At 36.5% G+C, this 23,677-nt stretch overlaps 1 protein-coding gene across 1 annotated transcript in view; it reads left to right on the plus strand.

The window, feature by feature from the left end:
* Positions 1 to 6,878, plus strand: part of MCCC2 (methylcrotonyl-CoA carboxylase subunit 2) — a 93,955-nt gene extending 87,077 nt beyond the window's left edge. Inside the window, exons 16-17 of the mRNA XM_007486501.3 lie at positions 273 to 358; positions 5,967 to 6,878. Of these exons, the coding sequence (XP_007486563.1) occupies positions 273 to 358; positions 5,967 to 6,084 (204 nt within the window). The 3' untranslated portion in view covers positions 6,085 to 6,878. The remainder of the gene's footprint in view (positions 1 to 272; positions 359 to 5,966) is intronic.
* Positions 6,879 to 23,677: the final 16,799 nt, after the last annotated feature.

A 23,677-nucleotide genomic window follows, 5' to 3' on the forward strand; every position in this document is an offset into this window, starting at 1 on the left:
AGCTTTTTAAGCTTGCATCATTATTGTGAACCTCTTAGGCACTTGGAGGTACTTCTTAGCTCCTGGTCATGTTCCAAACAGATGAGGTTGTCAAATTGCTGTTTTAAATAGTGTTTTCCAAAAATGGATATTTGATTTCATTAGTTTGAGAAGTTAAATGGTATGAAGGGTTAATGTATAAGAACTTGTTTTACTCCTTAAGGTTGTTTAAACAGAGAACTCATACACTCCAGTATCATTGATTGAATGTCCTGAATTCCTTTTTCTTTCAGTTTTCCAGTGAGGAAGAAGCTGCTCTAAAGGACCCTATCATTAAAAGGTTTGAAGAAGAAGGAAATCCTTACTACTCTAGTGCAAGGTATTTGCCTATAAATGGCTATTTTGAAAGCAGCTTCATAGATCCTAGCAATAATGGAAATTATAACTCGGCCACAGGTGTCTAAAGACTGTCTTTGCACAACTACCCCCTTTCAATCTCCCATCCTGTTTTCAGCCTTTTACCTGCAATGCATCTGTATTCTTGCGGTTCAAGGGTAGTTGATTTGGAAGTCAGGGAACCTGTGCTCCATTCCCAGTCCTGCTACTTACTATTTATATGACCTTTGCCCAGTTACATGAGCTTTCTAATCTGTAAAATGAGATCCCTCCTGAGTACCTTTCCAGTCTATGATCTTCTTTACAGTGGGGATGGATTACTGCAGAAATGTCTCCATTATGTTTTAAAGCCTCTTGTTCCTTCTCAGTGATCTCTGGGTTGCTCAGTACCCATCTCTTCCCTTTGTCATAGCTGAGGTTTGATCATGGCCAGTGGTGCAGGAGGACACTGGCTGTTAATGACCTGACTCTGCTAAGAATCAAGAAATTTGAAATTCTAGTTCTTGACTCTGTTGCTCTGGGACATAAAGGGTAGAGCAAGTTATTTGAATTTTTTTTATCCTTAAAATTTGCAATTCATATTACATAACTATCAATTTCATTTTCAGTGTGTCACACTTTTTGTGATGGCTTGGTCAAATACTTATTGAAATTTGTTAACAAGTATGCACGTAATTATTGGTCACAGTCAATGTCCACTTGTCATCATCATTTAATTACCTCATGGAATTGCAGCAGTGTTCTCTATTTGTTTCTTATCACTCTTAATGAGGCAATAAATTATCCTTGTCTTTTCTGATGTAAAGTCAAGGATTTTGTTATTTTAGGCCTCCTCTTAGTTGCCGAAGGGCTTTGGGAAAGTTGATTCTGAATATTATGAAGAATACCTTAAGCTCAGTCTTATGTTTATCCCTCAGGCAGATGGAAAAATAGAAATAACTTTTTGGGTCTTTTAAAATTAGATTAGTTTTTGAACACTTGTGAAGACTTAAAAAGCTTTTTTTAAGGGGTAAATGGAAAATAAAAAATTAATGTAGAAATTAGATGAGAATACTTAGGATGAGAAATCTCTAGTTTTTCTTCTTGATTTATTATTGATAAAGAAACAGATTGTAAGTCCCTTTAAGAAAAGAGTATTGTCTTGAATTTAAGAAATACACAAATTCCTCTTTTTTATTTTTAAATAAATAAGCCACCTCATTCTCCCATATGTTAGTCATTGAAGCAGAGAAGGAATATGGGATCATGAGGTAATAGAGACTCCCCATAAAATGTATATTGTATAGGCACCTCCAGTAATTAACAGAAATGATTGTGGTTGGATTGACAGGTACAATTAAGAATGTGAGGAAGTAGTGCCTAGTTTGCATTTTTCTTGCTTGTGTGTCTGTGAGTCATTCCCTTTGAAACAAGCAATTCTTTAGCTTAGAACCTAAAAAAATTGCCTCAAAAGATTTTGAGCATGACTGTAATTACTTTTTTATATTTAATTTTTGTTTTTCTTAATTACACATAAATATTTTTAACATTTATTTTTAAAAATTTTGAGTTCCATATTCTCTCCCTTCCTGCTCCCTTCTTTGAGAAGGCAAGCATTTGATATAGATTATACATGTGCAGTCATGAAAATGATTTCCTTGTTACCACATTGTAAAATAAAATGCAAACCAAAAAAACAAGAATCACAAAGTGAAAAAGATATGTTTCCGTCTGCATTCATAATCGACTTTTTTTGGAAGTGGATTGCATTTTTCCTCATAAATCCTTTGAAATTACATGACTAATTCTTAAAGACAGAAAACTCTTGGTTTAAAATTTTTTTAAAAATGTTATTTTAAAACTATTTTTCCATGTTTACATAGTTCATTTTCTTTCCCTTCTCTCTTCCCTTCCCACTCCCAGATCCAATAAACATTTTCACTGGGTTATAAAAATGTTATCACTTATACTCATTTCCATATTTTTCATTTTTGCACTAGAGCAATCTTTTTTTAATATTAATTTGTTTGTTTTATTTGAGCATTTCCAAACATTATTCACTGAAGACAAAGATCATTTTCTTCCCCCCCCCTCCCATAGCTGACATGCGATTCCACTGGGTATCACATGTGTTCTTGATTCAAACCCATTTCCACGTTGTTGGTATTTGCATTAGAGTGTTCATTCATAGTCTCTCCTCAGTCATATCCCCTCAACCCCTGTAGTCAAGCAGTTGCTTTTCCTCGGTGTTTTTACTCCCACAGTTTGTCCTCTGCTTGTGGATAGTGTTTTTCTCCTAGATCCCTGCAGATTGTTCAGGAACATTACATTGCCACTAATGGAGAAGTCCATTATATTCGATTGTACCACAGTGTATCAGTCTCTGTGTACAATGTTTTCCTGGTTCTGCTCCTCTCACTCTGCATCAATTCCTGGAGGTCATTCCAGTTCACATGGAATTCCTCCACTTTATTATTTCTTTGAGCACAATAGTATTCCATCACCAACAGATACCACAATTTGTTCAGCCATTCCCCAATTGAAGGAGATCCCCTCATTTTCCAATTTTTGGCCACCACAAAGAGCGCAGGTATGAATATTCTTGTACAAGTCTTTTTCCTTATTATCTTTTTGGGATACAAACCCAGCAGTGCTATGGCTGGATCAAAGGGCAGACAGTCTTTTATCGCCCTTTGGGCATAGTTCCAAATTGCCCTCGAGAATGGTTGGATCAATTCACTAGAGCAGTCTTTTAAAATCCCAAACCCCCAATCATATAGTCATATAAACAAATGATATGATTCTTGATTTTTAAAGAAATCTAGAGGAGGAGAATTTAAAAGCCTCAGCTAGAGATTTCTCTGGAAATGAACACCCAAAAGATAGAAAGGTCAATCTATCATGTTGATTATCACTAGGTGCTCATAGCTTCCTGGTAAATTAACATGTAAGAGGGAACCATAGTGCTTTAATAGTTTTCTTTTTCCTGCAGAAACTAAGATTAAAAATGTTCTTCTATCTCAATTCTTCTGAGGCCTGAGCTGTCTTTTGTTAGTGATATGGTAGTTTCCTGTCTGTCTAGATTTCAATTTTACCAGGAACCTGGTCCTGATTAGTTGGTCCTTTTCTTTCAGAAAACCTCTTGCTCCTCTATTGTTGTAGGGTACTTAGTTCTTCTCAATTCTGATATGCTATTCAAGTGAGATGCTAGTTGTCCTAAGTGTTTTTTCCTAATCAAACTTTAATCAAATATCTTATTAGAAATTCTTACCTGTAACAATGTTTATTAATGAATATCCTTAACCAGCTCTGTTCTCTTTTTGCTATTTTAATTTGCTTATTTCAAAGGGGGAGTTTAATCAATTTACATTATAACTAATTATATAGGAACTTTTCTACTATTTGCTGTTACTACTTCAGAACCCCCACTTATGAATGTTTTATGTGCCTGGATTTGATTCATGTTCTGTTGATAGAAATGTAATGGGTGAATTAATAATTGATGCTGTGGTCTGATACCGAAGGCAGTTTTGTTTAAACAAGAGGCAAAATACCACCCACTAATAACCTTTAAAAAGCAATATTTCTTTTGTTAGTGCTAGACCTTAGAGGGTGGTAATAAGCAAATAGTCTCTTTTAAAAAAGATCTTTAAAATAGTGTCAAATGTTATGAAAAGCTTTCTCTACAAGAAATTCATAAAAGGCCAAGATTTTAAATTATTTCATAACCAATATATACATTAACCTTATGTTATGTGCAAGGTAGCATGAAAATAGGTTTAGCCATAGGTGTATAGTTCATGCTTCAGTTCTTATGAAAACAGTCCTATTGAATGAATGAATGAATGAATGAACAAGTGATTATTTTTCTGGTCATAGTGCCTATATTCTTTAGTTTTATTCCAATAAAATGAAGGGAATGGAACCTAAAGTGCTAAGATTATGCTCTGACAAAGAATCTAAAGATTAATTTGAAAAGAATTGAAGGACACGTCCAGTCACAAGATCTTTAATAGGTAAAACAGAGATCATCTTCCAGGAATTCACCACAGTGATAGATCTTCACTTTCACCCTCCTGTTTCAGTTACAAGTCAGCAAGCATTTATTAAGCTGAGAGCTTGTAACTTTATTTCAATCAATACTATGTATTGGTTCCAAGGCAGAAGAGTGGTAAGGGCTAAGCAATGGGGGTTAAGTAATCTGCCCAGGGTCACACAGGTGGGAAGTACCTGAGGCCAGATTTGAACCCAGGACCTCTTCAGTTTTAGGTACCAAGCCCTAACCTGGTGGAGTGACCTTTGGTTTTAGCCTTGTTGAACTGTAGTCACCTTTTAGATTAGTATGAGATTTTAGTAAATAACTCATAAAAAAGTCAGTTTTATTTTTGTCTAGAGACATTTATGCTTTAGGATTGATAAATAGGCTAAGTTCACTAAGACTTGTGAGAATAATCAACTTTTAAAAAGAAGATGTTTTCATTTTTTGGGGAAAAAGTCTGGCCTATTTAAACTCTATTTATTTCTGTCAGTTGCCACTTACATAGAAAATGTTGGATGTTTTTTCCACCTGTGAATCCGTTAAAGAACTTCCACTCCAGACAATTCTAGCCTAGTATTTGATGATAGACAACTTTTCAGACTAACATTTGGCTTAATGTATTTGCCAAGCTTGTTTGTCTGTGTCCCCAGCAATATTATGTGAGCTGGTAATATTATTAATTTATATTACCTGAAGATAGCTGCCTTTTTGAAAATGAGTGCTTTAGCAGAATATTTTGAGAATATTCTGGGGATTGCTTCCTTTTCCCCCCTCCAATTACATATTAATGCTGTAGGAAAGATTTTGAACAGAGGGATTTAAAAAAAAATATTCCTAATAAAGGAATTATTGGGTCAAAACATAAGACTAATTTTGTGGTTAAAGAAATTGTGGCTCTTTAATCTTATGGAATATAGGAAAGCAACTACAATTACAATTACAAAGAATTCTAGAAAAATCTTTCTGAAATAATGCAGATTAAAAACAACAACAACAACAACACAAAAAAGGGCAGCTAGGTGGTACGGTGGATAAAATGTCAAATTTGGTCCCAGACACTTCCTATTTGTGTGATCCTGGGCACTTAACCCAAATTGCCTAACCCATGCCATTATTTTGCCTTAGAATCAATAATTAGTATCAGTTTTTAAGACAAAAGGTAAAGGTTTAAAAAAACATAATACACAGAATATGCTGACTACAATTATATGAGTAAAAGTGAATGAAAATGAATGGATTGAGAATCCTCATGCAGACATAGGAGAACAAACTGAAAAAAATATCATGATACTTTAAACATGGGAATGAACTTAAGTGTAAGTTGCTATTAATCAAGGATAGTTGGTTTATATTTATTTTAAACAGAATATTTAATTATTAAAAAGGAAATGTTCTTCTAGGAATGTGGTATAGATTTTTTGATGTTTTACTTAGTTAGGGGGTATGTAACAAATACTGACCAGTGAAATGATATTGGGGAAGTTGGGGAAAGAAAATCATCCCCTTAGTATTACATATCAACAGTAGCTTTGGTGATGTTCTCATTTATGATATATAATTTCTTCTCTTTCAGGCTGTGGGATGATGGAATTATTGACCCAGCTGATACCAGACTGGTCCTGGGCCTCAGTATTAGTGCAGCACTCAATGCCCCAATTAAGAAGACCAATTTTGGAATTTTCAAGATGTAATGGGATTGATTGTAGGGATTTTTCCTGTGGACTTTTACTAAAAGATACAAATTAGGGACCTTGAAAGGTCAAACATTTTTTAATGTACTGGTGCAATAAAAAATTCAATGCCCAATTCAATTGGGTTATTTGAAAGAATATACATACTGGCTTTTATTTTCAGCCAGATATTCAAAAATAAATTGGTGAGTATTTTAATTCAATGAATCTAAATTTATTTTGTGTTTTCTTTGAGTGGCCTAGAGCGACCACTCAAAAATAATATGTGAATCTTCCTCTGATAGGTATGTTGTGAGTATGAATGAATTCATGTTGTAACTTCATAAATCATTCATCTGCCACTTAAAAAACTGCAGCTTTGGTCAGGTAACTTGATTTCTTTGGGCCTTAGTTTTCTTATTAAGATGTTGGACTATATAACCATTAAGATTTCTTCCAAGAATAAATCAGTGATGTAGAAATTTTATGTTATAAATTCTATAAGAAAGGATTATCTATGTAAATCAGACATTCTGGAGAGCATTATTTAAGACTTTATTTTTACAGAAATGAATGGTTTCTCAGTTTTGTATGATAATATTTTAAAACTAATAATGAAAACCACAGGCCATGAAATTTAGATTTTTCTTGATCACTATAACCTCTAAAGTTAAATGATTTACCTAACAACTACAGAATGTTTTACATAATGAAGTCAATGATATTAAAATGTTGTTATGTGGTACATATCAAATTTGGATGAATAAGATTTATTAGGAAGTTTCAATTAAATAAAAACTTTCCCTATAAAAGTATGTAATTATTATGGAGTATACTTTAATACAAGGGCAATTAGGTGGCACAGTGGCTAAAGTGCAAGGGCCTGGAGCCAGGAAGACTAATCTTTGTGATTTCAAATCTGACCTCAGACGCTTACTCATTGTGTGACCCTGGGAAAGTTGCTCAATTCTGTTTGCCTTAGTTTCCTCATCTGTAAAATGCACTAGAGAAGGAAATGACAAACCACTCCAAATATCTCTGCCAAAAAAAAACAAAAACAAAAACAACCTAAATGGAGTCATGAAGAGTTGGATGCAACAAAAATGAGTGAGCAACAACGAACACCTTGAGGCATCTTCATAATTTAGAGGAAGTTTTCATTATCAGAAAGTTGTTATAAAATTTAAAGCAATAATTTATTTTGAGAATTATGTATGTACCCAGTTTCCTCATCTGTAAAACTTTTCAGGATTATTATTAGGATCAAATGACATGGTGTATGTAAGTCACTTTCTAAACCTTAAAGCACCAAACAAATGTACTTGCTATTGCTGTTATTACATAGTGGACTGGGAGCTGGCCCCAGACTCAGGAGTTCCTGGATTCAAGTCTGACTTTGATCCATAATGGCTGTGACACTAGGCAAGGTGCCCTATTGATGATCTAAGGCTATAGTTTGCAGAGAAAGTGTCTACTTGCATTGGCAGAGAGTGTATTCTTACTTTAGAGTTCCCTATATCAGAAAAATCTATCTAATTTCTGTCCCTCCAAAATAATCAGGATAAGGATAGAACCCATGATTTCAGTGGCATAAAGAAAGAGAAAATGACTCTACAAATGTAGACAAACAACTTCTCTGTAGTCTGTAGGTTTAGAGAGTTGTCTGTGGTTCTGAGAGGTCACATCCTCCATGTGGGAGCTGTAGGAATTGAGCCTACGTCTTCCTGGATACCTGTGTTTGGGCGTATAAGAGAACATATGATCAATTTTACAGTTGCATCAGAAAATGAATTTATGATTTGGTGATTTTATCTAAAAACAATGGATACTGGGTCTTCTACAGACACTGGGAGATTTGAGTGATGCTTTTGCCATGTATTTATAGTTTCATTATCCAAAGCATTGAGATCTATTCTGGATTTTTTCTTCCAATAGTAAACATATTTAACAATTTTAACAAAATATTTATTTTGAGTTTTAAACTTTTTATTATGAATATGCATTTTCAAAAATGTATACACATTTCAGACAGTTTAGTGTATGAAATTTGAAATATTAGATTACCAAGTTAATTTGTACCTTCTTCCTATTTACTTTTAGATTAGACAGGAAAGACAAGCTGATTTCCCCCCTGATTTCCCATGTAGTTTCTCAATTTAGAATCCATTTTTCCAAAAAATAAAATTTTCTGGATCAGTAGAAGCCATTGGCTATTACAAATGGGGTGATCACTGTGCTCATTTTTTTCCCAAATGAGCAAATATTTACCAAGTAAACACTATATCAATATATATATATATATGTAAAACTATATAACAAGTAATTCAACCTTTAATATCCTTATGCCCAAGATGAAAATTATGGACTGGATAATAGGTGAATTCAGAGAACTGAATGAATAACATCATCCAAAAAATGATTATGACAATTTAGAAGGAAGTCTCTTAATGGTGCTCTACAATGTTCTGCCTTTGGCACTGTCTTGTTTAATATCTCAATTACTGACATATAAAGTTATGGAAAAGGCTTGCTTGCCGAATCTAGATGACAAAAAGCTGGGAAGAATAGCTCATCTATTAGATAACCATTGGAAGTTAAACAGATCTCAATAAACCAAAACAAACATAAATTTAATAGAGACAAATGTAATGTCCTTGAGTTCAAAATTTCAAGTGCGAACTCTCTTCAGAAAGCTCTTGATATGAAAAAAGATTTAGGTTTCTAGTGTTTGTAATACTGTCAGTCAAGAGCTAATTCAGTTGTTAAGCTTAGTTAATATAAGCTAAGTGTCTAGAAGAGGGAGATGAAAGGCTTGAAGTGTTTTTTAGTCTTTGTCAGACTATGTCTGGCATATTCTGGGAAACTCATTTTAGAAGGGATGTTGACAAGCTGGAACAGGTCTTGGGCAGGGTGACCCTGGATAATGAAGGAACTTTGAACCATGCCAAAATAAAATCAGTGGAAGCACTTTAGCTTGGAGAAAAGAAGACAGTAGGATGTGATAGAAATCTTCAACTATAAAGCTGAAATTATGTAAAAGTGATTGATCTTACTCTGCTTTGCCTCAGAAGGCAGAATTTGGACTGATTATATCTAGGCTTTATAATACATTTTAAGAGTTTCAATGTACTTCACAAATATCTCACTTAATCTTCACCACAACCTTTTTGGTGCTAGTTTAATCATATTTTTACAGATGAAGAAATTGAGGCTGAGAAATTAAGGGACTTGTGCTATGCCACATAGAAAAGCAATGGGAAGCCAAATTTTGGCACAGTATGAGTTGACCAGAATATTAAAAGTATTTTTCCAAGGCAGCTAAGTGGCTCAGTGGATAGGAGCCATGTTTGGAGTCCAGAAAACTTGAGTTCAAATGTGACTTCAGACACTTTCTAGCTGTGTGACCTTGGGCAAGCCACTTTGCCAGCCCTCACTGCTCTTCTGCCTTAGATTCAATACTTAGTATGAATTCTGAAAGTAAGAGTTTTTTTTAAAGGGGAAAAAAGTTTACTCTGCACCAAACACTATGTTAAGTGTGGGGGTACATAAAAGGAAACAATAAAAATTCCAAGGTCCCTGCTCTCAAGAAGCTCACATTCTCAAGGGAAAACTTTTTAGTAATTAGAATGATCAACAGGAAATTTTTTTTAAGTGAAAAGGCTTAGAAAATAGAAAATTTGAGGTATCTCATCATAAAACCAGTTGACCTGGGAAGCAGATCAGGCAGAGAAAATGTAAAAATCATTGTACTGCTCAGTAGTTAGAGAGCCAGGCCTGGAGTCGGAAGGACCTGGGTTCAAATTTGACCTCAGACACTTCCTAGTTTTGTGACCCTGGGCAACTCACTTAGCCCCTATTTCCTAACCCTTACTACTTTTGCCTTGGAACCAATACTAAGACAGAAGGATTAAAAGAAAAAGAATCAATGAACTAATTGAAAGCCATCACCCTAAAAACTCTAGACATATTTCAGCAAAGTAGAAATAGAATCCATTCATCCCCTGAAAGAAGCCCCAGAATGAAAACTCCCAAAGAGTATTATATTCAAAATGTAAGTCAAAGAAAAATAGTGCAAGCAGCAGTAAGAATTCAAGTATTGAAGAGCCAGTTAGGATCACACACGTATTAGAAGCCACTGTTATAAAAGACTGAAGAGTTCCGAATACTTTCCAAAAGGAGATAAGTTTACAACAAAGAAGTTACCCAGCAAAACTGTGTATAATAATCTTATAGCAGAAAAAATGAATCTTTAATGAAACAAAACTTCCAAGCATTCCTGATGAACAGAGCTGCGTAAAAATATAAAAGAGTAAACTACAGGCACAATCATGAGACCAAACACAGATAATCAACTTATAGTCTAACATAAGAGAATATGTCGTCTTTGAATCCTATCATCAGGAGTAATCAAATTAGAAATTCAGGGAGTATTTCTTCCCAGAACCTATGGTAAATTATCTCACATAATTGGGAGTATGAAAATAGTAGTCTATACCAAACAGGAGAACGGGGTCAGAGGGACCTAGTGACCTCTCTTTGAACTGGCCAAAGGATAGAAAGGATAGAAAAATACATACAGAGTGTATTTCACTCTGGGAAATATGTGTAACAGGGGACAAGGGAGAATTACAGGGAGGATAGATTAAGAGAGGCATTAGTCCTGGGCAAAGCAAATGCTAAAGATATACAAAAATAACTCTTGCAGCTGACAAAGAATTGGAATCTGAAGAGGATGCCTATTGATTGAATGAACAAATTTTGGATGGTAAATGTTATTGATTAAATGTTATTATATTGTAATGTTATTGTATTGTACTGTAAGAGAATGGTTTCAGAGGAACCTGGGAAAGCTTTTATGAACTGGTACAGAATAAAATGAGCAGAATCAGGAAAACAGTTTATACAATGAGAACAAAATTTTAATGACAAACATCTTTGAAAGACTTGGGAACTTTGATCCACATAATAACACCAACCACAGTTCCAGAACACTTGCTAAAACATATTTTTCACCTCCAGATAGAAATGGGATATTTAGTATGTAGACTGAAACCTTTTTTGGACATACCAATGCAGAAATTGGTTTGCTTGGCAATACATGTTTGTTACGGGGATTTTGTTTTTCTTTTATTCTCAATCGGGGGAAAGAGCAGATTTTTAGTGATTGAAAAGAAATTAAAGTTGTCAAAAAAAAGTAGAATGGCTATTTGGGGAGGAAAGGAGTAGTAAATTTTCTCTCAGTGACAGTGTTGAAGGGAAGGCTGAGTAATCACTTTTGAATATATTGCAGATTGGATTAATGATTTGGGTTCAACTAACTTCTGAAGTTCCTTAAAAAATTAAGATCCAGTGATTTTGAGATTCATGCTTGTTCAAGGAACCTGTAACCCTAACTCTCTAAGGCATAGTTACCAAGAACCTGAGACTGAATTAACTTGCTCCCCAGATATTTTATGTACTATATAGTTCTTGGAATGGGATTTCCATTTCTATTTTTTCTTCTTGGGTTTTGCCATTATTACATAGGAAAGCCATAGATTTCTGAGGCTTTATTTTGTAGTTTGCAACTTTGCTAAAGCTATTGCCCCAATTACTTTATTGTATCACTTATATTTTTGCTGATTCTGTTGAATTTTCCAAGTATCCCATTGTATCATCAGCAAATAGGGATAGTTTTAACTATTTTTATTTTTATGTCTTTTCTTTCTCATTTTATTGTTGCTAGCATTTCCACTACCATGCCAGTTAATGGGGGGGGGGGGAGTGGTCATCCTTGCTTTACTCCAGGACTTGTTAGGAAAGATTCTTCTGTATCTGCCTTGCATATGATGCTTGCTTTTGGTTTTAGGTATATGCATGTTTTAGTAATTCAGAATTTATAATTTACCTTATGTGTTTTATCTTCCATTTGTTTAGGTATTAGGGCAATTTTTGTTTTAGAAAACGATTCTGGAAGAATGCTTTTTTAATTTTTTTGATAACAATTTGTGAGATATTAGTACTATTACTTAAAAATTTGATAAATTTTCTTGTGAATACATCATGACTAGGAGGTTTCCCCCCCCCCCCCATTGGTAGTTCCTTTGAAGTTAGTTCTATTACCTTTTCTGAGATTGGAGAATGTAAGATCATATTTTTCAAGAAAAACCTCTTATTTCTTTTGTGTTCTGTTGTCTTTTTTTAAAATAACACTTTCTGTCTGCCTTGGAATCAATAATAAGTATCACTTCTAAGACAGAAGAGCAGTAAGGACTAGCCAACTTGGGTTAAGTGACTTACCCAGAGTCACATGGCTAGGAAGTGTCTGAAGCCACATTTGAAACCAGGTCCTTCCATCTCTCTGGCTGGCTCTCTCTTCATTGAACAACCTAGCTGCCCCCGTTCTCAGTTTTGCTAGCATAAAACTGTGCATCATGTTCTTTTCATTTCTTTTATTCGTGTTTTTTATTTATTGTTTATTGATTTGACTTTCTGCCCTTTTCTTTATAATCGAGTTAACTAAAGGCTTGTGAAGTTTATTAGCCTTTTCAAAGAACCAGATTTTAGTTTTACTTGTAATAGTTTCAGTTGTCTTAATCTAGGTGAGGTAATGAGGCTCTGGACTAGGGTGAAATGTGAAAGAGGGATGAGATAACTCAAAATTAGAATCATTCTTGGGACAATTCTTCAGATGTCAGTAGTGAAAGAGGGAGGCATTAAAGATTTCCAAGTCCTGGTCACTGGGAATATATTGCACTTAAAGAGAATAGTGAAAAGAGAAAGATTAACATGGGCTTTATGGTAAAGTTGCTGAGTTCAGTTTTGGACATACTGTGTTTGTGGCATCCATTTTGAGGGAGAATCAGGGCTTAGGCAGTGGGTGATCTCATAGGAAGCATTTCTACATGGCTTGTTCCAAGAAATTTATAGAAATGGTCATCATTGAATAGAGTATAATTGGATCATGATCATTGTTGGAACACATAAACTGGATGAGCTAATCAGAATTAAGTTCAAAATATATTGCCTTATTTTTCAACACAACATTCTAAAAATCTAAAGTTGATAAAATGGACAATTTTTAGTCAATCTGATCATTCGGGTTTTGTTTGTTTGTTTGTTTGTTTTGCTGGTAGCTCCCCTTACCTTATGCTGTTATTGAGTATGGGTGTTCCCTTCACAAGTCCAGATCTGACTTAGCAGCTGGCCTTGTAGAATAGATATAGGTGAAAAATTCTTCTTCTGGGGCCAGTCCAGTAACAAACCTTTCAAATTAGTCAGATCGGTCCTTGGACAACAGACATATAATGAATTTGTCACCAGGCCTGTGTCCAAAGCGTTTCCAGCACATTAGGTCCTTTTACTTTTTTTTTTAAACCCTTACCTTCCATCTCAGAGTAAATACTGTGTATTAGTTCCAAGACAGCAGAGTGGTAAGAGTTAGGCAATGAGGGTTAAGGGACTTGCCCAGGGTAACCCTGCTAGGAAGTGTCTGAAGCCAGATTTGAACCCAGGACCTCCCATCTCTAGGCCTGGTGAGCTACTCAGCTTCCCCCAAGACCTCATTATTATATTTTTATGCTGGTGTCTAGAAATACAAATCCAACTTTTGAGTGAGATGAAAAAGATCAGGGCCAAGTCTAGAGATGAGTGGTCCTGGGTTCAAATTTGGCCTCAGATACGTCTCAGGTATGTGACCCTGAGCAAGTCACTTAACTCCCATTGCCTAGGCCTTAGGCACTTAACCATTCTTCTGCCTTGGAACCAATACACAGTATTGATTCTAAGCTGAAAGGTAAGAATTTAAAAAAAAATAGCATTGCTTACATGAATAAGGAAGTGTTAGTCCAGTTGTTGTCTGCCCTAGTCAGACCACATCTTCAATACTGTATTTATTAATAATAAATAGCATTTACATAGAGCTTGAGGTTTTCATAGTGTGTTATGTTAACTCATTTAATCCTCACAACCTTGGGAGGTAGGTGCTATGATTATACTCATTTTACAGGTGAGAAAACTGAGGCAAATAGAAGTTGAATGACTTGAAAGACTTGAATGACACAGAGAGAGTATTGAAGCAGAATGATCTGATGTTTTATCTACTGACTATGCTACCTAGCTACCTCCAATGCTATTTGACCATTGGTTGGGCATGTTACAGTAGAGATTACTTTTGCTTATATGGTAGACATGGCTGCTGAAGTTCTTTCCAACTCTGAGTTTTGGGGATTTTATGACATTATTGTCTTAACTAGCTATTCTTTTCCTGGAGAGGTAGCTTGGCATAATGGAGAGTCAGGCTGGAGTCAGGAAAAGCTGGATTCGTTTCCTGCATCTGTCACTTTTCATCTGTGTAGCCCCGGACATGTGTCACCTCTCCGTCACCAGGGTGGCTATGACTCTGGGGTGCCGGGCAGGTGCCAGTCTCCAAAGGGAGAGAGATACTGAAAAGGTCCCCCTCCCTGCTCTCCACTCCCTAGACAAACATCACACACACATCCAGCCAAATTGGATGTCATCATTCCCTAAACACATCTTGTTCATTACTCCCACCATATTTCTGTTTGATGAGAAGCTAAATTGCATATTATTAAAGGGTATTTAGAAATGATTTAAATAACTCCAACAAAAAAGTTGCAGCTATTTCAATTCTGGTGGCAGTGGCTCCTCTTTTCTAGAGGAGAGGAAAATGAGAAGTGACAACCTTCAAGCCTACGAAGGAATATCATAGCTAGAAAAGTTATATTAAATAATTATCGTTTGCTACTTACATTCAAGAGGAAATGGATTTAAAGAGTGATTGATTTGTTCTGAAAGTCCCTAACTTCTTTAGTCTGGCTATCAAGACTCTATGATCTAGCCTCAAGATGAGACTAAATAGTGAGTGGATAGAGAGCTAGACCCAGAGGCAGGAAGGCTCATCTTCCTGAGTTCACATTTGACCTCAGACAGTTACTAGCTGTGTGATCCTGGGCAAGCCAATTCTTAATTCTGTTTTCCTCAGTTTTCTCATATGTAAAATGAACTGAAGATGAAAATAGCACGTATTAGCTAGGTGGCTCTGGGCAAGTCATTTAACCTTGTTTGCCTCAGTTTCCTCATCTGTAAGATGAGCTAAAGAAGGAAATAGCACTTATTAGCTAGGTGACTCTGGGCAAGTCATTTAACCTTGTTTCCTCAGTTTTCTCATCTGTAAAATGACCTGAAGAAGGAAATGGGAAACCACTCCAGTGTCTTCGCCAAGAAAGCCACAAATGGGGTCACAAAGAGTTGAACAGAATTGAAAAACAACTGAACAAGAACACACTCCTTTCTTTTGTGTATCCCCTACTGCAGCCAAACTGGACAGCTTATTGCTTCCCAAACACATCCAGCATTTTTCCACCTCTCTTCTGCCCTTGTCATACTGTATCTTGTTTCACAGTTGCTTAAATACATTTCTGAACTCCTCTGCTCCCATCCTCCTTTAGATAATAAGTTTCTTGAGGGCAGAAACTGTATCCCATTCAACTAGTCTAGGGGCACTCTGAGGCTCAAATGAATAATGGATATAAATAAAGCACTTTGTGAATCTTAAAGCTCTGCGCAAATACTTAGTAGTATTAGTAGTAGTAGTTTTAGTCTACAGTCACCAGGCTTCCAGTCTGAGAATGATTTCTTTCTCTGAACCTTCTACTACAGTCCTGCTGAGCTCAGGCAATGTTTCTAGAGCAGCACTGGAGTGTGCTGGTAAATGTTTCATAACTAGGCTCTCCACACCCACAAAAGAAGTATGCAAGTATACTGCTAAGTTTAACTATTCGACAAAACAATAAGTCACATCCTGGTTTGTAATGACCGCCAGTTCCTGAAAATTTAACAATCAGCCGGACAGCTTCCTCCAGCATATTCCTGACCTTGTATGCCCCGCAGCATGAGAACAGTGCTTTGCACACGGTAGGGACTGAATACATATCTGTCAATAGGAAAAAGGGCAAGAAAAGGAATGAGAGACACATTTCAGAAGGGGCCAGCGATCCTTCTTTGGAAATGTATTTTGATAGAATAGTCTGCTGTTTATCATGCCAAGAGGCAAGAGGTTGAATTGGATGACCTCTTGAATATCCTTAAGATTATGTGGTTCTATGAGACTGAGTGTGCTTGCTCACAAGGTCAACAGGCAAAGACATTGAAAATGTCAGTATTGTATGGAGTTAGTTCTCAGATGCTTGCAGGATCCTGTTTTTCATTTGGGAAGGAAATTCATAATCAGACGCTTGTTCAACTAGGTTTTAGATCTAGTGATGCTGTTTTCTTTACTCTATCTTGATTTTTCCATTTTCTGCCTTTTCAACTTCCTATCCTTATAGGGGAAGAAATGGAAAACACACCCACTTTGTGAGGTTCAAGGAAACTTGAGAGCTGAAAATGACTAAGGATTCTTAATGGATTTTCCTACCTTTGGGTAATATTCAGTCTACTCCGAAGTGTTAACAACTGCTTGGCACTCTGCACAAATTAATTTTCCTCTCTTTTTACTGTAGTAGCAGTTAGGTGGTACAGTGAATACGATGCTGGGCCTGGAGTCAGGAAGACCCAAATTCAAAGCCAGCCTCAGACACTTAGTAGATGGCTAATTCTGGCCAAGTCACTCACCCTCTACCTTCCTGGGTCTCCCCATCTACAAAATGGCATCTGTTTCCTAGGGTGGTTGTGAGGATTAAAAAAATGAAAGTATTTGAAAAGTCTTTTTACAATTCTTAAAGTGCCATATTTATTAATTTATTTATATTATATATAAAGTATATTAATATAAGTAATAAATATATTTATTATAGAATATGTATTTATTATTATTGTTATCATCATCATCCTTATGGCTGTGGCAAAGTAGAAAAACCCTGAAATGGGAGTCAGGAAATGTAATACCTATAAACAACAATTTGCCAAGAACAAGGGAGACCTGCAAAGGTTGAAGAAAATGTGTCTGGAAGGGCAATATAATATTCAGGAGCCAGCGGGGGAAGGGACAATTCCATAGAAGATTCAAAAAAGAAGAAACTGTTGGCCAGAGGAGTTTCTGGTCAGTCTCTTACCTAAGACTCTGGAAAGAGCTGGTTAGGACATTATCTCTTCTAATACCCCTTTTGCCTGGGTGCCTTAAAGGAAAGTGTTTTGCCCTAAACTGAAGATCACCCTGGATCACAATTTCCTCGAGGGAAACTATATCCCTTGAAAGACAGTTTTGATCCCTCCATCAAAAGTAGCCATAGGGAATGGTTGGCAGGGTCTCCTTGGTCCATCTGCCCTCTGCCCTCTACCCTCTCTCTTCAAGAAATAAATTAGATAATTTAGATTATAGAATAATTGTCTCAAAGTTTGTGTAATAGGAGGGAGGATTTTCAAATCCAAGAAGAAGGCTTGGAGGGATTGACTCACCCTCTGGTCAGGTCAGGACTCCATTAAAGTTGTCCAGCCTAGCAGAGGAAGAGGAAAGGTGCTACCCAGAAATTGGTCCCCAACAGCAGCTGGTTTTCTGGTCCCAGCATCTTTCAAGCCCCCTCTCCTTTTCTCTCTCTATGACAATTTTGGCACCCCAAGAAAAGCCAGAATCCACCCCTAGCTATTGAGAGGGGGTCATCAGTTGGAACCCTTACACTAGGGTATCCATATCTTGAAAAGCTAATACAGTGGTGTTTGAAAGAAAACAAAGGAAGACATGGTACTTCAACTAGTATTTTGGGCATCTGTGCTAGCAGCAATTGGAATTTATTGGGCTTGCTGCATAATTTATAATATGGTGACCAGTGTCATGATGGATATAGTGCAATTCATAGCTAACTCAACATCATTTATAACTATGATACTGTTTTCAAACATGGTGCTTTGGCAAGAGGTGACACAGGTGTATTTGATTCTCATGGTCACAATTCAGACCCTTTCATATTGATAATAATAACACCTAGGAAGGCTGCACAAGTACTGGTACTGGATAATAAGCTTGAAGAATTGGTTCAGAGGATGTGCAATGAATATTTAACCAGAAGAGACAGGGAAAATGATAAGGAAGGGGCTGAAATACCGGAAGAAATGGTTGGGGACACAGTTACTTTGGGGAAAGATAATAACAAGGCAAATAACACTAGAACAAAGGACAAGGTTTCTGACAAAACAGAGAATAACACCAGTCAAGATAACACATCTACTGAGGTCACAGGGACTCAGAAAATCTTGCCTCTTTGTGACATAACTAAAATAACTGATGGAGCTGGTGTGCTATACTCTAAAGTACACAAGTCTTTTACTACTCAAGACTTGGACTCCCTAAAATTATGTTTTCCAAAAATTTTAAACAAACCCTATAATTGTGTAAAGGAGCTGAAACATGCCTTCAAAATTTTCTAACCTGATTTTGATGACACAGATCTGATTTTGGGAGAAGTATTTAGCCTCCATGAACACCGGCAGTTTGTTGAGAAAACTAGACAAGATGCCACCTTAACAGACTGGCCCAGGGCACATGAAAGGGAGGACTTTGACTTTGTCAGACCATCTAATTTTGCATATTTAAGGAAATGCAGAGAAGACCTTCTGCAAGCGATTAAATCTTTCTGCTCAAAACCTAATGCATGCAAAGTTGGGACATTAATGCATTGCTGGTGGAGTTGTGTATTGATCCAACCATTCTGGAGGGCAATCTGGAACTATGCCCAAAGGGTGTTAAAAGATTGTCTGCACTTTGATCCAGCCATAGCATTGCTGGGTTTGTACCCCAAAGAGATAATAAGGCAAAATACATGTACAAAAATATTCATAGCTGCGCTCTTTGTGGTGGCCAAAAATTGGAAAATGAGGGGCTGCCCTTCAGTTGGGGAATGGCTGAACAAATTGTGGTATATGTTGGTGATGGAATACTATTGTGCTCAGGAATAATAAAGTGGAGGAATTCCATTGGGAACTGGAACAACCTCCAGGAATTGATGCAGAGTGAGAGGAGCAGAACCAGGAAAACATTTTACACAGAGACTGACACACTGTGGTACAATTGAATGTAATGGACTTCTCCATTAGTGGCAATGCAGGGACTCTGAACAACTTGGAGGAATATGTGAGAAAAACCACTATCCACATTCAGAGGAAAGACTGTGGGAGTAGAAACTCTCAAGAAAAACAATTGCTTGAATACATGGATCGAAGGGATAGGGTTGGTGATGTAAACTCTAAATGAACATCCTAGTGCAAACATCAACAACATGGAAATATGTTCTGATCAAGGACACAAGTAATACCCAATGAAATTGCGCATTGGCTGTGTGAAGAGTGGGTGGAGGGGAGGGAGGGAAATAATGTGATTATTGTAACCAAGGAATAATGTTCTAAATTGACTAAATAAACTAATTCAAATGGGGAAAAATACCTAATGCATGGAGAAAATTTGATAAAATGATGCAGGAGAAAAATGAACATCCTGCAACTTACATTCATAGATTAGCAGAAAATATTGAGTCTCTTATGGGGATCAATCAGGACTCACATATTAGGAGACAGTTCTTGAGGGAATGTAAGATGCAGTTGAGAAACTTTTTTAGAAATTTCTTCCCCAAATATGATTCAATCTCGATTTCAGAACTTAGGGACATAGCAACTTATCTGTATGAGAATCAGAGCGAACAGGAGAGAGAGAAAGATGAACTCAAAACAAAAATTACAGAATTCAGAAGAACCCTTGAAGGAAAAGGAAATTGAAGAAAATAAAAGTTTAAATACAATCAAAACATATTCTAGACCTTCTTATCAAAATCAAAGGGGTCAGAGAGAAACAAGGAAGTGCTTCTTATGTAATAGGGTTGGTCACATTGTTAAGGATTGCTAGCTTAAGAAAAAATATGAACAGGGCAATAATAAGACCACAAGAAATCAGGCCAAAACTCATTATCGAACCACCAACACTTGTAACTCTATTACATACCTATCTTGGGCATCATTGCCACTAATTGTGGTGATGTCCAGCAAGTCATATCACCACTTATTTATAAAATGAGAACTTGGATTGGATGGTCTCTAACTTTTAATAGAACCTATAGCTCTGGATAGAGTTATGTCTTGATGATGTTGGCATCCTATTCTATCATTATAGTCTTTTCAAGGAAGAATGAATATGCCAAAAATTCTCAGTAAAAACAAAATGTATTGAGTGAAGGCAAATTTACAGTTGTTTTTCTTGAAAATAAACAGACAAAAGGGTGCCACACTATACATTAAAAAAAAAAAAACCAATCCTAATCTTCTGTGTAAGAATCTATACTGAGTATCAGTTCCAACACAGAAGAGCATCAAGGGCTAGGCAATGGAGGTTAAATGACTTGCCCAAGGTCACACAGTTATGAAGTGTCTGAGACCAGATTTGAACTGAGAATCTCCCATGTCCATGGAGCTACCTGGCTGCCCTTCACAGTATACATTTGAAAGAAATTTCAGGATTTTTCTAAACTCATATTTTGAGCCATATGCAGATTTTCATTTTGCAGATGTGGTTCATAGGACAAAGAAAAAAAATTAGCCTTATGCAGAATCGAGAGTTTTAAAACTGAAAGGGTCCCTTAAATATTCTGTATCTCATTATATCCATTTTGTAGATGAGAAAGTTGAGTAAGGTCCAGAGACAAGAAATTACTTGGTCAAAGTTATAAATAATAAGGGGCATCAAAGTGGCACTATATTGCTTAGAGCACTGGCCTGAAGTCAGTAAGACTCTCATCTTACTGAGTTCAAATCTGGTCTTGGATGATAACTAGCTGTGTGACCCTGGGCAAGTCACTTAACCTTGCCTGGCTTAGTTTCCTCATCTGTCAAATGAACTGGAAAAATTTGCATCTATTATTTCTGCTTTTCTGCATTTGATTGTGAAGTTTTTATGCCCTAGTACATGTTCAATTTTTTTGTGTCATGTGCTGTTGTAAAGATAATATATATTTTTTTATATCCCCATTCAATTTTCTCCAGATATTTGTCAAACTTTTATTCTAAAATTTCATTCACTTCCTTTACTTCTTTCTTTTTCATTTTTGGTTAGATTTATCTAGTTCTGATAGGGGAAGATTGAGGTCCTCCACTAGAAAAGTTTTACTATATCCTCAATAAATTCCTTTAGTTTCTCCTTTAAAAATCTGGAGGATATATCATTTGGTGTATATATGTTAAACATTGATATTCCTTCACTGTCTATATTAGCTTTTGTCAAGGTATAATTTCCTTCCTTATCTCTTTTAAGAAGATCTATTTTTGCTTTAGCTTTTTCTGAGATCATGATTGCTACTCCCGCTTTTTTATTTTTATTTATTATTATTATTTTTTTAAACTCTTACCTTCTGTCTTCGAATCAATACTGTGTATTGGTTCCAAGGCAGAAGAGAGATAAGGGCTAGGCAAAGGGGGTTAAATGCCTTGCCCAGGGTCACACAACTGGTAAGTGTCTGAGGCCAGATTTGAAACTAGGACCTCCCATCTCTAGATCTGACTCTCAATCCACTGAGCTACCCAACTGCCCCCTACTACTGATTTTTAAAAATTATCTCAATTGAAGTCCAACATATTCTGCTCCATCCCCTTACCTTTACTCTGTGTGTGTCTACCTGTCTTCAAATATGTTTCTTGTAAACAACAAATAGAATTTGGGTTTTTAATCCACTCTATCTGCTTCTGTTTAATGGGTGAATTATCCCCATTTACATTCACAATTATGATTACCTCCTCCATCTTATTTTCCCCTTTTAATACTGCACTTTATCCTTTCACTCTGAGCTCTACCCAAGTGTTTTGCTTTTAATCACACCCCCCGCATTCCCCAATTCTGTCTCCCTTATATTACTCTCTTTCCCACCATTGCCCTTTTTCTTCCCCTCCTACTTCTCTATAGGGTAAGATAGGATTTTATACTCCAAAGAAACTGGCTGTTAAGACCTAACTGAACCAATTTTCCAATGATAGTAAAGTTTTAGTATTACCCATCACCACTCTCATCCTCCCCTCCATTTTAATAGTTATTTTCTCCTCCTCATGCCTCTTTTTTTAAAACATTATTTTATTTAGTCATTTCTGAACATTATTCATTGGAGACAAAGATCATTTTCTTATCCTACCCCAGCCCTCACCGATCCCATAGCTGATGCGTGATTCCACTGGGTATCACATGTGTTCTTGATTCAAACCCATTTCCATGTTGTTGGTATTTGCATTAGAGTGTTCATTTAGAGTCTCTCCTCAGACATGTCCCCTCAACCCCTGTAGTCAAGCAGTTGCTTTTCCTTGGTGTTTTTACTCCCACAGTTTGCCCTCTGTTTGTGGATAGTGTTTTTTCTCCTAGATCCCTGCAGATTGTTCAGGGACATTGCATTGACACTAATGGAGAAGCCCATTATGTTTGATTGTACCACAGTGTATCAGTCTCTGTGTACAATGTTTTCCTGGTTCTGCTCCTCTTGCTCTGCATCAATTCCTGGAGGTCGTTCCAGTCCCCATGGAATTCCTCCACTTTATTATTCCTTTTAGCACAATAGTATTCCATCACCAACATATACCATAATTTGTTCAGCCATTCTCCAATTGGAGGGCATCCCCTCATTTTCTAATTTTTGGCCACCACAAAGAGCGCAGCTATGAATATTCTTGTACAAGTCTTTTTCCTTATTATCTCTTTGGGGTACAAACCCAGCAGTGCTATGGCTGGATCAAAGGGCAGACAGTCTTTTATCGCCCTTTGGGCATAGTTCCAAATTACCCTCCAGAATGGTTGGATCAGTTCACAACCCCACCAGCAGTGAATTAATGTCCCTACTTTGCCACATCCCCTCCAGCATTCATTACTTTCCTTTGCTGTCATGTTGAACAATCTGCTATGGTTTTACTGTCTATTTCCTCCTTCAATTCTCCTAGTTTCTCCATTAGAAATTTGGGTGCTATACTATTTGGTGCATGCATGTTGATTAGTGATATTTCCTCATTATCTATAGTCCCTTTTAACAAAATATATTTACCTTCCCTATTCCTTTTAATCAGGTCTGTTTTTGCTTTGGCTTTGTCAGATATCATGATTGCAACTCCTGCCTTCTTTCTATCAATTGAGGCCCAGAAGGTCTTACTCCATCCTTTAATTCTGATCTTGTGAGTGTCTATCTGCCTCATGTGTGTTTCTTGAAGACAACATATGGTAGGGTTTTGGATTCTAATCCATTCTGCTATTAGTCTATGTTTTATGGGTGAGTTCATCCCATTCACATTCAAAGTTATGATTGTCACTTGTGGACTCCCTGGCATTTTATTATCCTCCCCTAATTCTGACCTTTCTTCTTTAGCTATAACCTTTTAAGGCAGTGATTTACTTTAAATAAGTCCCCCTAGTCCCCTCCCTTGATATGTTTCCCTTTCTAGCCCCTCCCTTTTTGTTCCCTTCCCCTCCCCCCTCTCCTTTCCTCCCTTTTTGTTTTCCCTCTCCCTCTACCCCCTTGGTTTTCCCTTCTCCCTTACCCTGTTGGATAAGATAAAATTCAAGATCCCAAGGGATCTGGATGCTCTTCCCTCTCAGAGTTGATTTCACTGAGAGTAAGGTTTAAGTAAAAACTCTCTTCCTCTCCTTATTATAGGAGAATTCTTCTCCTTC

The sequence above is a fragment of the Monodelphis domestica genome, chromosome 3, assembly GCF_027887165.1.
Source record: "Monodelphis domestica isolate mMonDom1 chromosome 3, mMonDom1.pri, whole genome shotgun sequence".
NCBI classification, from domain to species: domain Eukaryota; kingdom Metazoa; phylum Chordata; class Mammalia; order Didelphimorphia; family Didelphidae; genus Monodelphis; species Monodelphis domestica.